At 37.6% G+C, this 16,018-nt stretch overlaps 1 protein-coding gene across 4 annotated transcripts in view; it reads right to left on the reverse strand.

Moving 5' to 3' along the window:
- LOC139964172 (uncharacterized) overlaps window positions 1–16,018 on the reverse strand; it is a 30,595-nt gene that overhangs the window by 4,336 nt on the left and 10,241 nt on the right. For all 4 annotated transcript variants that reach the window (XM_071965565.1, XM_071965564.1, XM_071965562.1 and 1 more), the window contains exons 14-27: window positions 15,282–15,392; window positions 14,845–14,979; window positions 13,509–13,703; window positions 11,882–12,049; window positions 11,371–11,513; window positions 10,145–10,308; window positions 9,380–9,593; window positions 7,040–7,139; window positions 5,960–6,076; window positions 5,156–5,299; window positions 3,652–3,804; window positions 2,334–2,522; window positions 1,901–2,101; window positions 582–1,527 (exon numbers count right to left, since the gene is read on the reverse strand). In XM_071965565.1, the coding sequence (XP_071821666.1) occupies window positions 582–1,527; window positions 1,901–2,101; window positions 2,334–2,522; window positions 3,652–3,804; window positions 5,156–5,299; window positions 5,960–6,076; window positions 7,040–7,139; window positions 9,380–9,593; window positions 10,145–10,308; window positions 11,371–11,513; window positions 11,882–12,049; window positions 13,509–13,703; window positions 14,845–14,979; window positions 15,282–15,392 (2,980 nt within the window). The remainder of the gene's footprint in view (window positions 1–581; window positions 1,528–1,900; window positions 2,102–2,333; window positions 2,523–3,651; window positions 3,805–5,155; window positions 5,300–5,959; window positions 6,077–7,039; window positions 7,140–9,379; window positions 9,594–10,144; window positions 10,309–11,370; window positions 11,514–11,881; window positions 12,050–13,508; window positions 13,704–14,844; window positions 14,980–15,281; window positions 15,393–16,018) is intronic.

Raw genomic sequence — 16,018 nt, forward strand, 5'->3', positions numbered from 1 at the left:
CGGTTTCCTGTTAGGCTGTGGTCCTATCCAGACTGCCTGAACTTGACCTTTGACCTGTCAATTAGTTAAAATGGTTCTGGACATGTTCTCATAATCCTAAGTTCTTTTCTTCTAAAGCCCTGGTATTCAGACTGACCCCAATTTTCACCTTGGTGACCCTCCAGTGGTGAATGTTGTGACCTGGGAAAGGAGCCCCACAGGGAGGCCGTATCCCAGCACATTTGAAAAAGGTTTATATGATTAAGGGTGCTTTGTAGCAAAATAGTGTCATATTTTGCAACTTTTGACAAAAGAAGTTAAAAAGTTCAACATATTTCCACTTTTTTCCATTTTTTATCAGCAAGCTGATTCCCCTGCTAATTTTTGACGGCCCTCCAAAAATATGTTGCGACCCTAAAAAGGGTTGCCATCCACAGTTTAAATTACCCAGGTAGAATAAGGAGAATTAATCCATGGTAAAAAAATATCTGTTATGCGTTGAATGATAAATGTCATTTAATAATTCAACAATCCAAAATAGTTAACGTTTATAACCATGTTTAGCACCAAACACGTTCATTGTCGGCTGTGATATTGCTTACCATCTTGGTCTGATCTTGTTGACAGCGAGCTCGGGGAATCCACTCCTCGAGGGAAGCTACCTCCAGTCTTGTCACTGAGGGTTGGACTTTCAACAGAATTTGCCAAAAGCGATGATATGAACGGCAAAGTATTTCCTAAACCAAACTGATCACTTCTTGGATGAAGTAAATCGCCTTGCATGGAATTTAGCGAGACGTCGTGCCCTGCAAGGTCACTTGAATGGTTTTGATTTGACCTTCCATTTTGACTTAAACTGTGTCCTAATTCTTCCTGCCATGGCTTACCCTCGGGTACTCCTCTTACACCCAAGCCAACGAAACTGTCCGCAAGAGTACTCCTTTTGTTCAAAGTGCTTGAATTATCTCTATTCATTTGTCCAAAGTCAAATCGATCTGGAGTTCCTTGCGTGTTACTAATCTTGTAACGTTGTGTGGCCTGCCTCCCATCCTGGAGCATTTTCCTGTTGACGTAAGATAACATATCTTGGAATGATGCCATGTTTACACCTTCTATGCTATCCCTCCCATTTTGATCCTTTAAATTTACTTCCTCCTCTTCTGGCCGAGAGATTTTCTCCTCACCAGTCCATCGTTCATTAATATCAAGAGGCTGCTTAAAGTCTGTTTCTAAGTGTTCCAGTCCTTGAGAATAGTTGGGAGTTCCACTTTTTGCAGCCATCATCTGAGGACGGGTGGAATACAATAAAGGGTAATTTAATTCTGTTTGGCTGTCTATATATGGTTCCCTCTGGTGGGCAGAGTCTGACATGCTCCGATACAGTGGTGGTGGTGGTACTCTTGGTGAAGAATGCGTCAAGTTGTTCCTCGATGCTGGGGAATCGTGAGCTGAGGAGATCCTAGAGAGAGGTGATATGTTTGCCCTCCTGGAATAGAGGGCTCTCTCATAACCAGAAATCTGTGCTGATAGTCTAGCACATTCAGCTTCCTGTATTAGAAGGTAAAGAGGAGAAAAACCATTAAAAGAGTGGATAAGCTAGAGGAAAAAGCTAATTAATTATAGACAAAAATATCTTGAACCTATTGTTGCAGCATTTAACTTGCAGAGCCAGCTTTTCATTATCCCTTCAATGCTCATTATTAAACTTAAAAAAAGTCAAGAGTTGTTGATATCTGTGCGACTGCCCGATGACCGCTATACTTTACATATACCACAGTCACTGCTCCATGAAAGCCTTGTTTGCCTCTTTACTCATATGGTATTTTACAAAACTCTCTGATGTAATGCAAGCTTTTTGCTAGTTACTCTATTACCCATCCAGTATAACAATTACACCCCTGATGTACCCCTACAGTCTTACCTTGATAACCACTGCTTCATTTGCAGCTTGTAACATCTCATCTTTTGCCTTCAGGTGTGCTTGAAGCTTATTTTCTTGTTCTTGGAAGTATTTCATCTGTCCTCTTAGTTTCGCATCTCCATCTTTCAGACAGTTCACTTCTGCTACTTGTTGATCTTTCAACGTTAAGAGCTGAAAATGATCCCTCTGCAAGTCAGCGAGCTGTCAGTGAAACCCAACGATAAATCAAATTTGATCTCGCTTCAAATGCAATTGTCTCGAAAATAAGGCTGACATCTTTACTTTTAGGTGATGTGTGGTCCATGGGGTTGGGGAGGGGTGGGTGAGGTAAACAACTTTCTCAAGATATAATCTTGTAGATTTTGTTCAAGCACAATTCAAGGTTATAGAAGAACAATAATGTAACACACACAACACACTGTTTAATACCCACCTCCTGTTCTTTCTGTTCCAATTCATAATGCTGTTGTTGAGTCACCTTGGACATCTCTGATGTCAGTTGTGACTGGATCGTCACCTCCCTGGCTTTGGCCTCCCCTAGCTGTCTAGCTAATCTCGTACACTCCCCATCTTTGTTGCGGCAAACCTGTGAAAGCTCTTCTAGTTGTCTTGAAAGATGTTCCTGTATAACAGTGTATTGACAGAAATAGGATATTTTAATTGTCTTTTGTGTGATTGAAACCTTGCATTGCAAGTAGCCATCTATTCTATGTGTAAAAGTAAGTTGGCCTGACGTTTCGATCCTAGCAGGATTTTCTTCAAAGGCTAAATGACAAGTAACAGTAACAGAAGGGACAAAAAACACCCACAGAATTCAGACAGGTTAATGAGCATGGTGAACACAATGAGATACATTTAAGGGGATAAGTAGACAAGGGATGGAGAGAAGAAAGAAAGAAACCAACAGGGGAAGAGGAGAGGTAGGAGATAAACAGTGGAGGGACAAAGAGAGGCTCTTTAGTGGATAAGCAGGCTCTCTAGTGGATAAACAGTCTGCTAACAGTTTTATTTTATTTTCATTCTAAATATGCACATATAAAATATTTTATTTTCTATTTTGTCTCCCTGGTAGATAACTTATGCATATTTTAAATCACTGACTACTCAAGAATCGACATTATAAGCCAACTTGGATACACTATGATCAATTACACAAGGCTGGAGAGTATTTTCTTATAAAGTGACAAACCAAATGAATACATTTGGTTCAATATGATATGAACTAGTTTATGGATGCCTTCCTGCTTAAAAGCTTAGTGGTCATAATGGTCATTTCATCCACAGCTGACCTTTTAGGTGACCTTTCATATTATGCCATACTGATTAAACCCACTGTTGATTAGCAGACCTATTCCCATTTCATACAGATTGGATCAATCCACTGGTAAGTTGGGAAGGCCTCTTGTGTAAATAGGACTTTGAATTGTTCTGTAGCAGGGAAATTTAAGCGATTTCAACCTAGCCCATAATCTTGTTCTAATGGAGCATGCCTATGATTCGAACTCTAAGGCGGTTAGGCTTGACCACCTTACCATCCTACCATACACGTTGCTTAACCTATAGGCAAAGTGAAATCTTAATTCTGTCTGGCTCTTTGCCCCAGCAGGTGTTTTCATTTGGCCCATACATACAATCTAGAGAGCTCATGAGAGAACAAAAAAAAGAAGAAAAAAAAAACCTTAAACCAACATGATTCAAAGAATAAAACATTTTCTAGCCTATTGTTAAGGGTAGAATATATTGAACTGTACCAGTTCTGTGTGAGCATCGGTGAGCTCTTTCCTCAGTTTAATCTGTTCTTGATTAGCTCTCTGGTACTGCTCGTGGATCATCTGTAATTCTTGGTTCTGCTTCTGGTTATTACCCTCTTCCTCCGTCAAATCAGAATTCATTCTCTCCACCTCCTGCGATATCAAGTTATGTGAATCCAGAAAGTTTAATATCTAGAAGAGCGCTACAAATACAAACTAAATGCCCATATGTATTTACTGTGAGCAATTAAACTACTGCATATATACATACACATAGATACATATATACATACATACACCAATACATCCATCCAGGGAATAATTTATCATTGGATTGTTGTGTAGTAGTTTCGAAGGCCCTGAATTTTGTCTAGAAATACAAAATACCATCGTTAATTTGTCCAAAAATGGCTGAACATCTTTGCACTTCTATAGCAATTTTGACTCATAGCATTTGAGATGCAATGCTGGAGAAGTTATTCCCCGACATCTACCTTGGCTTTCAAATGCTGATAGATTTTCCGACTACTGCATACACATCACTGGTAATTTAAGAAATTTAACCCATTACTAACCAATCCCCATCCCCCATCTGCCCAACCTGTCATACTCATAACCCAATCAATTATGTGAATGCTCCCTCTAATTAGGACAGTAAAGCGTGCCTTTACACATAACTGCACCATATCCATACATTCTTAGACATGAATTTTCATGTAGTTTGACCTATAACTACACAAGTAAGATTCTTGTGTGAGCCCCTGTACACTGACAGAAAAAAAAATCACTTTTTCTACAGCTGCATATGCATCACTGGTAATTTAGGAAACTTAAACCTTAACTACCCCATCCCCATCCCTCATCTCCCCAACCTGACATACTCATAACCCCATCAATTATTTGAATACTCCCTCCAAGGACAGCTAAGAGCCTTCACACATAATTGCTCAATATCCATACATTCTTAGAAACATAGAATATTCATGTAGTTTGACCTATAACTACACAAGTAAGATTCTTGTGTGAGCCCCTGTACACTGAAAAAAAAAAAAAAAAACTTTTACAGGAATGGGGCTGGGAATGTTTCTAGGAAAAAAGCTGTGGTAGCACAGCCTAAATGCATCCATATTACAATATTTCACCTGTCTATACAAAATGAAAGTTCAATAGAATAGATATAATGGGCACCACACCAGTTGTACGTAGTGGCCGATCCAGGCTCTCTCCGAAGAAGGGCCTTGGGAGACAAGTATCAGGAGAAACAGAGAGGACTACCAAAAGGCAGTGCATACATAGGAAACATTGGTAAAAGTAATAGGAATGCTTGTGTGCAAAGCGCACTAAGGTTTTCTCATCATATATCTTGTTATGAGCAAAACTTTATGTATTTAATATTTAGTGCCAAAAAAGATTTCGGAAATTGGGTTCTGGGCCCTCTGTCTCTGGATCCACCTCAGGTAAGAGCCAGCAAACTTTATAAATTGATCTCAGAAATTAGCCTAACCTGTTCCAAGCTGCGGATTTGTTTATTTTTATCTTCAATCTCCTTTTCCTTGCTCTGCAGATTTGACTCAACATTCTGTTTGTGGAAGGACTGAAGCTGAAGTTCTTGGACTTGCTCGAAACATCTCTGCTCCAAATTTGAAATCTACAAGAATAATAAATATGTTGCCATTTGATTTCTCCTCATACGCTTGGAATAAATTAATGTGCATACTTCCTTAAGCCTCTAAGACACAACTAGATAAGAGTATAAGTATCAAAACATTGATCATGTTATTTACAATAATTCACACTTTTTCCATCTTTCATGGACAACCACTGTAAGTTACTCCACATTTTCATTCAATTTCATGATTGTGGTTTGATGCTACATTTCCATGGATGGTTCTTTACAATTCCAATTCTTCTCATCATTGATTAATCAATGCAACTCTAACATGCACTTCCTTCAGATGGAATTGAAATGAAGAAAACTTGGAGGTGAAAGTGTGTAGTTGTCAAAAGTCAGCTTCTCCCAAGCATTCTCATGGTTTTGTGGAATGTGGATGTGGAAATATTTTGTGAAAAAGCCATCCATGAAATATGGGAACTTGTCAAATTGTTCATTTTCAACTCTACCCTACTCCACATTTTCTCCTAGATATAACTAAATGAGTGATGGTTTTGCAACTTTGAACTCCACATTTTCTCCTAAAGTTAACTAACTGAGTGATGGTTTTGCAAGTTTATAATTGGCAAGCTCAGAGACATTGAATGATTCCGTATGGACTTCTGAATTCATACTGGTTGATAGCTCCCATCTTACCTGTTCCACCAGTCTCTTACTCTCTTCTTTACCATCACTCAGCTCGGCTTCTAACTCCTTGACTCGTATCTCTACTGTTGTCTGATGCTCCTTGACAACAGCGTCAAACTGATTCACCTGGTGATTTGAGTTATTTGAAACTATTTTGAATGTCCTGATTATTTGGACTGATTTATAGACACAAACTACAGTTATAATTGATTTTTATTAAAAGACAACAAAAGGAGTAACTTAACAGGGGAATAAAACATTAAAAAAACACAAACAAATAAACAATACCAATAATTAACACCAACTAACACAACACCAACAAAAATATAATACACAACTCCAGCAAATAAACATCACCAACTAACAGCACCGACTAATATAACAATAACACCAATGAATAGCACATAAACAACACAAACAAGAATAGCAGCAAATGGTGACAAAAGTCTCCTGAAACAAATTTATGACCAAAAAGTACATTTACTAGGACTATTAATCATACAAAACACTGTCAGGTATTGTCATTTAATCAATTAAGTCGTTGCTGTCATTAATTAATTAGGCTGATTACTACCTGAAAGCACTACATGCACTTGATGAAAGCAATATGTTTAGGATACTTGAGTGCACCATATGTAGCTGGTATAATTATTAATCATGCTCGGATAGTTATGAATAACAACCGAATTGATTAAAGCAGTAAATATTGTGGATCTTGCCAAATTGTTGATAATATTTCAATACAAAAAGAACAAACACAAAAAGAATTCATATAAATACAAACTTCAAATAAATACAAACAATAAATACAAACAGATAATAAAATTTAGTTATTCTTTTTAAAGTCGCAATATGAAGATGTCAATGGGTAATACAAATATGTATATGGGGTTTATTCAGACATCCTTCTAGAAGTGAATAGAAACATCTCTACTGTTTTATGCTCACAAGGGACTGCCTTAGCCGGATTAGTACAACATACATTTTTTTTGTTTTATAGTTCAAATTAGTATTTTTGGGTATCATAATGCAAACAGGACTTGAATGAGCTCATTGTGTCCATCAGCAATTTAACTAAATTGCTCTCACCTGTTTGGTTCTCTCCTCCAGCTCTGCATGGCTACTCTTGAGCACTGACTCCATCTCTTGTAAATCATTCTCCTTACTTTGAACTTCATCTTTAGCTTGCCTGAGGAGATATAAAAAAAAAAATCCTAAAGCATTAATATCTCAAGCAGAATGTATGTTTAATGTAACTTAAACAATGGAAGGAGATCAGACTTTTCAGGGTTAAAGGGTGTGAAGATTGGCGCAAAAAGAAACGTTTAATGCCGGTTATCTGACCTAGTTTCGAATGAGGTGTAACAGAAGTGTTAGACACCACCATCGATTCCAGAAAATATGCACACAGCTTGCTAACTTTGGTAATTAGACACCAGTGTACAGTCAGTACATACAGCTGTGGTCAATCCAAACAGCACAGTGTTCAAACGATACAGCGATGTAAATCTCAGGTCCAGATAAAGATAACAAGGTATCACGTTTCATTACTGTCTGCATTTTGTAGCGACAAGCAGAAAACTTCACTTGCAAGCAACGGAAAGTTAACTTTTTCAGTGTGCGGCACGCGGTTTGGGGAGTCTTCAATGCCTTTAAGATGAAAACAAATGAGACTAAAAATATTAACATGGTCAAGGCCATTACAAGTTATACTGCACTCAACTGTGTTCACTTTTGTCTATTATTTAGTCTCCTCATGGAGTACCATCAGTACCATGACAAACTTTCTCCTCATATTTTTTTAGTTTTATTACCTCAACAAACTTTAGGAAGCAACATGCAGACAACTGTTGTGTTAAAGGCAGGGTCTTGATGTGTCCTGCTTCACTTTCCCCCTTCCTTGCTTTTCTTTCTCACCCTTCCCTTTTGTTTCTGTTTTCTCATTAATATCTCTCAGATCCACTCTTTCTAAGTAGTAGTCATGTTGACCTGGTTTCTTTCACTCCCACCCCACCTCATCCCCCACCCTACCTAACCCATCCCACTTCTCTCCCATTATTAGTTACCCTTTACTATCTCTCCCTCTCTTTAATTCAAGTCTTTGATGATGCTAGTTTTTTATCTTTTCTGATTATCTCCCATCATGGCATACTTTCTATTACCACCACTATACTGATGCTACACATGTACTGGTATACCCTTTATTCATACAGAAAGCAGAGAATAGACACATATCTCTGTTTGCCCTGTTTGAGTGCTTCCTTAATTAATACTAACAACTCAGCATAATAAAATGCCGCTCCTTCTTGCGTCATTGTCACTGTTGTCAACATATGTTACTACCAGAGAATACTACTGACCTAATTCTGCGACCTTCTAACTACAAACACAAGATGATGACTCTATACCAGCAAATACACTTAACTCCCACAGTTTGAGCAGGCACGTCAGGCCGACTGCACAAAGAGGAAAGGAAAATTACAAAGGTTCTTAGTTTTTCATACTGTCTTCTGTCAAGCAATAATTTTACTCTAAAGGTATAAACTACAATTAACATTGAACTACTTACAGACTTGTTTCTTTAAAACTTCTAGATATGGAGAAACTTCTTACAGATCAATTACCAAATTATTAAAATTTCTATTACAATGACCACAGCTAAAGCGACTTATCAACTGTCAATTTGCAAATCCACAAAATAATAAATAAATGAAAATAAATATAAATGACCCTGGCAAACTGTAACTGTGATATATAATATGCACATTAAATATACTGTGGAAAACCTGCCTTGTTTGGAACCAAGTTTACACGTAAAATACATCATTAATGCAAAATGCAAAGGGACAAAAGTAACAGCGAAAAGTTCCTTTCAGCTCAGTATCGTCCCTTATTATCAATTACTTGAAGATTGTAAACTCTAAACTTCTTGGAGATGGCACATTGCCAAAGTGAATGATCAATACATTGTTTAATACCATGTAAAATGAATAAATAAACTATTTCAATCATCTAGGTTATTGATTAGTACTTACAGAAAGAGGTACCAAGGTTCTTCTAGACTTACTCATAGATCATATTCTAGGTTATTAATTAGTTTGGCTAGGGTTGTCAACTTACATCAAGGCTTCCTGTTTATTATTCAACTACTGATAGTTGGCTAGTGTTCATCCAGACTTATCTACATTTCACATCCAGTTAAAGTATTACTCAGCTGTTGCTAGGGCTGTAGACTTACTCCAAGTCTTCTTCCAGAGTTCTGCCAGAATGACCTAAATTTCACACTTTATAATTTATATGACCAGCTGTTGCTGGGGCTGTATAGACTTACCCCAAGTCTTCTTTCAGTTCATTTATTAACTATCATTAAGAGTTCTTTCACACTCTTATTTATTGTATAATCAGCTGTTACCGGGGCGACAGACTTACCCCAAGTCTTCTTCCAGCTCATTTATCAGCTGTTTCTTTTCTTTAACCTCTGCTCTACTTCTCTGAAGTAGATGCTGCAGTTCTGTCAGCTGTCTAGATGCCTCCTGCAGCTCACCTCTGGCTCTGTTTCGCTCTACATCTAATTCTCTTGAGTGAGTCTGATGTTCACTAACCTCGTCAACCTTGGCACTGAGGGCTTCCTCTAACTCAGAGACTAACAGACAGGAAAAGTACAAGAATGAAACATTAGATTTACAACATGATTATAAAATTACTCCCAAATGCACAAGGAACCGACGGCAATTGCCCTACAATGCCAATTAACGTGGCATTTAACAAGAAATGTCAAACATTTAATACCACAGCAGCAAACCAGGTGCAGATATGATAAATGGTGAGTACACATCAGTAAATCAAGAAATGTTCGAGTGACAGCGATACATAGCGTCCCCATTACAAGCAGTTTAATGGCATAAAATACTAATTTATGAATGTTTGAAAAACTATACTATGAACTGCATTCTGACCTCAAAAGTCACGATATCTACTCGTTATAAGTCACACTCACCGTGTGGATTTATTGTGTTGGCTACCGCTGGGGTGAGATAAGGAAGACAGCTTCGGTTACTTCGTAGACCATATGATACCCGGAAAATCCGGGTATAAACCAAGCAAGGGCTAACCGGGTTGACCTTGTAATGAAGGCATAGTTTTAAATAAGTACTCAAATATGGTGATTTCCAAACTAGTGATTTATATCATTACCTTTTTGCTTTTCTTCTGTCAATTTCTTCTCCAGTGTCTGTAGCTGACACTGTACAGCAACTAATTGGTCATTTTGTTTGGATTCAGTCTTCTGATGACCACTGACCTCTGTCTCTAGAGAAATAGTTTTCCTCTGAAGTTGCTGCAATTCCACTTTGACTTTACTGTACAATGGAAATAAAGGGAATTAGGTTGGTTATCTACCGGCCGAGCTTGGTAAACTTGACTATATAGTTGAGGGTGCTGGATACTGGCTGCACTCAATTGGATGCCCTCAGTGACATGCTGTACTGCTTGAACTGTGCACACTTGGGTGTGACAAGACTATTAACCAAAACAACTATTATAACAATAACTCTGTGCACGTTCAAAATCTTAATGTGCATATCATATAGGCATGCATCGGTTATACATCGCATGCCAATAACATACAATCATTTGCCGTGTTATTACCCTTCCATATTGGTTATAATCATTGGGGAAGTCGTTACAATAATAATGATAATAATAATATCAGTTTAACCATTGAAAAAGACATTGCAAATTACTTTTCTTTCAGTAGGTGCCTGAAAAATTCTCAGCATATTGCCCGAATTTTCACAAAAAGAAATTGGTTTGGGGGGCTGCAGCCCCCCCAGCCTCCTACGCCTATGAAAACTATCGGTGTACATGGAAATGAAAATTCTTTCTTCATTTATATCTCCCCTGAGTATGTAGACTGTACTAAAACATCACATGAATTGTACACATATTCATGAATCCAAACCAATTTGTACCAAAAACTATCAGGTTATTAACTACAAACCAATTGTTATATTTGATTCAGTTGGCTAAAAAAAAAAAAAATGCATTATTAGCAGAGATTGAGCTCAGAAACTGGAAAGTTGTGGCAAGTTAGCATGATGTAGTATGAGCATTCCTCAATGGCATGTTTTTCCACATCTCTGTGATGTTAAATAACCAGGAAAATGGATTTTGAACAGATGGCCACCTGGCCACCCAGCCAGCCTTCAAACCCACCTTTCCAGGGTTTCTTCTTTATATCTAATCTAATAAACGAATAAGTTAAACGGAGACTCATCGATACAGGATATGAGCAGTAAAGTCTCAAACATGACTCACACCCCCGCACACACACGCAAGATGGTACGACACTCGGTACACACCATATGGTAAAATGAAATAATAACCTTGCTACAAACATCTGTTGTTATCACACCATTTACCTGTGTTCTTTCAACAGTTCTTGTAATTGCTTCGTCTTCTCGTCGAGCTTAACGGTAGCTTGATTAAGTTTCGTGTCCAGACTATCCGATTCCTCCATACTCTGTGCTCTTAGCTTGGTCAATTCTCTCTCAAAGTAGCTCACCTGCAAAATGGAGAAATTTTACTGAGAGTCTCAAGGGAGGGAGGAGGTGGGAACAAGGGTGTAGGGATTTCCTCTGGGTCTGTGGTACATGGGGGTGCTCTTACGACCATCTCCTTATCTATTATTGCCCTCTTCATTAATTGTTGACGTTACTCCTAACCACTAGGAGTGTCACTACCCATACTCTTTGCAGATTTTAAGGATACTAACCTGTTCTTCAAGTTGACTTTTTCTTCTAGTTTAGTGATGTGTTGGTTGCTCCTTAGTAACATATCTTACTAAACCACGACCCCTGGGGCTGCCTCCCCCTCACCCGGCCCATTACTATCAGCCACTGCCCCTGCTCTTTACAGGTTCACATTACAAACCTGTTCTTCAAGTTGGCTCTCTCTTTCTTCTAGTTCAGTGATTCGTTGATTGCTCCCTAGTAACATCTGTTGTCTCTCATCCAAGGCTCTCTCCAGGCTAGTTGTCTGGTTTGCCTTCTCTTCCATCTCATCAATGGTACGTTGTAGCTGGTTTTCAAGCGTCAGTACCTAAAGATATAAAGGTCATCCTTCTCAATCTTCTTCATTCTCATTACATAAATTAAATGAATCTATTCAAGTGGTGTATAAGTGTGAAAATGCCAAGTCAAAGATAGTTATACCTATTTAATTATAACCTAACCTAACTTAGTTATACCATTCAGCTAACTTATTCACATTTCCTTAAAAGTATCTCTTGGAATTTATTCTAGAAAGCTAAGAATTAATTGGTGAGAATGTGTTTCAAAGCAATCTCGTCACAAGAATAGTAAAGAGGAAACCAATTCAAAACCATGATCAGATAGCTTCTGTATAAGATCACAGTTTCTGTTTAACTGAAATCACATACCGCCTGATTTGTAAGGCAAACAAAACTACTAAGAAACAAATTTCACTCTGAAGCTACTTCTCTTGTGTATTGAAGAGGACATTGAGCGGCGGTCCCGAGAGCAGGAATGGGTGTGACAGTACACGCCTGTCTTGAACATTCACCAAAAAAGAAAGGCTAAGAATCAGCTGGTGTTTATCCATGATCATCAAGTGCATAGTCTTTCAAATGAGCTTTGTTAGGCTTCTTAACACTTGGGGAATACTAAAAATATCTAAACTAAACTAAGCTGAGCTAAACTAAACTAACCTAAGCTTAACTAACCTAAACCAACCTAACCTAAACTAACCTAAACTTACCTTACCAACCTAAACTTACCTAAACCATACTAAGCTAAACTAACATAAACCAACCTAACCTAAACTAATCAAACTTACCTAACCTAACCAGGGATGTGCCCACACTGGGCGGTCCCACCCAGCACTAAAAATTACCGCCCAGCACTGTCTGAAAATCGTGAATCCCCCCCCCCCCAGCACTATTTTCATCTGAAATCCCGACATTCCTAGCAATATATTCAACATAAATTGGGCCTAGCCTATGCCAAAATCATACAGACTAATAATACATCAGTTACGCATGCGAGATACATTACTTACGGCTCTCAATCGGTCCCTTGTGAAATCTTTTTGAAACAAACTAATAACTTTTTCCAGGTACTTAATATATTTCACTGAAAAAAAATTTAAAAATGTAAATTATTAGCAAAACTAGTTCTTGTGTATGTGCTTAAAAAGCTACACAAGTGCCAGCATATGTCATCTGAGCACCTTCAAAAATCGATAATTTCTCAAAGGGGAGGGGGACACCCCTCCCGCTTAGACCCAGGACGGTGATCAGTATCCCCGGCACTCACGAAATCCTGGGCACATCCCTGCTGACCTAAACTTACCTAAGCCGTACTAACCTAAACTATACTAACCTAAGCTAAACTAACCTTTAAACCAACCTAACCTAAACTTAACTTACCTAACCTAAACTAACTAACCTTAACTAACCTAAGCTAAACTAACCTAAGCTAGACTAAATTGTGTACAAAATACTAATATTATGATTCACAGATTAAAATTGTTTTCCTACCTCATGAGATTTTGTGGCTGTTTCCAGTTGATGTTTCTCTCGGCTTTGTTTTAGTTTGGTGATGTACATGGCTAATTCCTCCTTACAGATGACCAGAGCTGCCTCTAACTGAGATGATCTACTCCAGCCTTCCTTCATTTGTCTCTCAAGGGTTTGTCTGGCTACATCATACTCTGAATCTTTCTGCTGGAGAATCTACATGACAAATCAAGATTAACAAAAAGTTTGACAAATTTTGGTTCCTTTTGTTGTTGTTTTTCTTCAAATTTTACATACCATTTTCTACTTCAAAAGTAGGATTCATCTCATTATGAATTCACTACAGTCATTGGGATATTGCTAACTTCATAGCCACTTAGATGAAGACCCTCTCTAGTCAAAGCTCATGACAAAATTTAAACAGCTCTAGGATTCCTTGCAAATCTTTGTTGTGTTAGATTGACCTGGAATGAAATCCTTTTGAGATGCTAACAAGCCATGGATATATGTGGGAGAAGCCACATGGCTTTTAACTCACACTTCATGTTGGGGGGCTAGTTAATTTACAGTGTTAGCTTATTTTGAATTGGTTTTGGCCATTTGGAAGACAATTTCAGTTGGGAAAAGAATGGATTTCTCCTGGGAGCAAAAACCTCCCAGAAGCTAGGTTTCATTGCTTCCAATGCCAACTCAACCATAGCACTGATTATGTCAATCATTGAGCTGCAGAGCAGGTTCATTTATTTATTCATTCCAGTATATATATAAAATTTTATAAAGATACGTTAACAGGAAGAATAACTAACATAAAAAGATACAGGATATCATATAAAATACAGCTAAACGAGCAAAAGTTAATACATGTTAGATATGGCATTGAGCTGCATAAGAGCTTTTCTAATCCCACAATTTGCTTTCAATGTGAGTGCTTAATGTTGGGAACTATATATCCATCTATAGCGCCCAAACTGCTAAACTAAAATGCCCACATCCGGGGAATTAATCAATGACAAACACTGGGAATATTCTTCTGCAAAATCTTCTGGATTATACAGCAAAGAAAGATGAACCTTCACATACTCGATTGTATACTTACCATCAAAAATTTGTATAGAACCAGAACCAACCATTGAAGCAGGCCCCCACTCACCACCATCACCACTGCTCATCGCCTCTTCCAACCCTAACATGCTACCTTCCTGTCACCGTCCAGTCACGTGTCTCTCAAACCCGGCCCACAAAGTTCAAATTTAAAAATAACTCTCTAATTTCCGATCTCTCACTTTAGGAGTCTTTTTTTTACTGGTCGCCTTTTGGAGGAAACAGCTATTTACAAGACAATCTATGCTATACTTACCATCTGAGTCTGATGGAGTTTGGCTTCCAGCTGACCGACCCGAACCGTCTTCTCCGTTATCTGTTTCTGAGAATTTTCATTTCTTTTGTTTTCATCTTCCAGATGAGACTTCAAGTTAACTACCTCATCCTGGAGCTGAAGATGAAGATAACAAAAAGAGTGTACAGGATCTCAAAGGATTTCTTGATAATTGAACAAGTGATAAAGACAGATAAAATACTACATTGTCTTATCTAAGCCTGGTCAAATTATAACCGTTTTTATCACAGTTAGTCATAAATAAAATAACAGGAGAATGCATTTCCTTCCAATACATCATTAAAAACCAGGACACTTCCTTTTGACATTTGCGACGCAAGATGTGGATAGTTGAGTGGATATCGCTTTTACTTGTTGAATATTCATGAGGGTCTCACAGGGTATATAATATCTATTACCTGGCCAATGTGATGTTCCAGTTCTCTACACTGTTCAGAATGCAACGATTGTTCTTCTACTAACTTCTCTGAAATTTCTTCCACATGTTTAGACTTCTCTGAGAATTTCTTCTGTGAAATTTTACAATATGAGATAGGCAGCCTTTAAAAGATTGAATACATAAATGGTGTTTTTGTAAATATTTTTTGTATTAATATGTAAAGAGCACATATGAAGGAAATAATAAAAGAAAATATGGCAGTAATACTTGTTTACATTAAGATCACTATAATCACTAATCAGCATGCACATAATTAATGAGCACTATCTATTTATTTTTCCTTCATGTGTGAGGATACACATAGTAAATGAGCACTATTTGTTTTTATTTTCCCCCATGTGCAAGTATATACATTGTTAATGAATACAATCTGTTATTTTCTCACATTTAATATTCATTAGCACTATTTGTTTATCTTTCACATAATTATGTGAAGATACACATATTTAGCAAGCACTACTTGTTTATATTGGTAACATGTGCAAGTATACACAAAGTTAATTAGCACTATTTGTTTCTTTTTCCCATGTGCCAGGATACACATAGTAAATGAGCATTATTTGTTTATTTTTGGGACATGTGCATATATACAGAGTTAATTAGTGTTATTTACCTCCTTCCTTTTACCTCCTCTAAACCAACGACAATGTCGTATTCCTAACATAGTTACTAAACACATAGTTACTACTAATCCCC

Source organism: Apostichopus japonicus, chromosome 22 (assembly GCF_037975245.1).
Source record: "Apostichopus japonicus isolate 1M-3 chromosome 22, ASM3797524v1, whole genome shotgun sequence".
NCBI classification, from domain to species: domain Eukaryota; kingdom Metazoa; phylum Echinodermata; class Holothuroidea; order Aspidochirotida; family Stichopodidae; genus Apostichopus; species Apostichopus japonicus.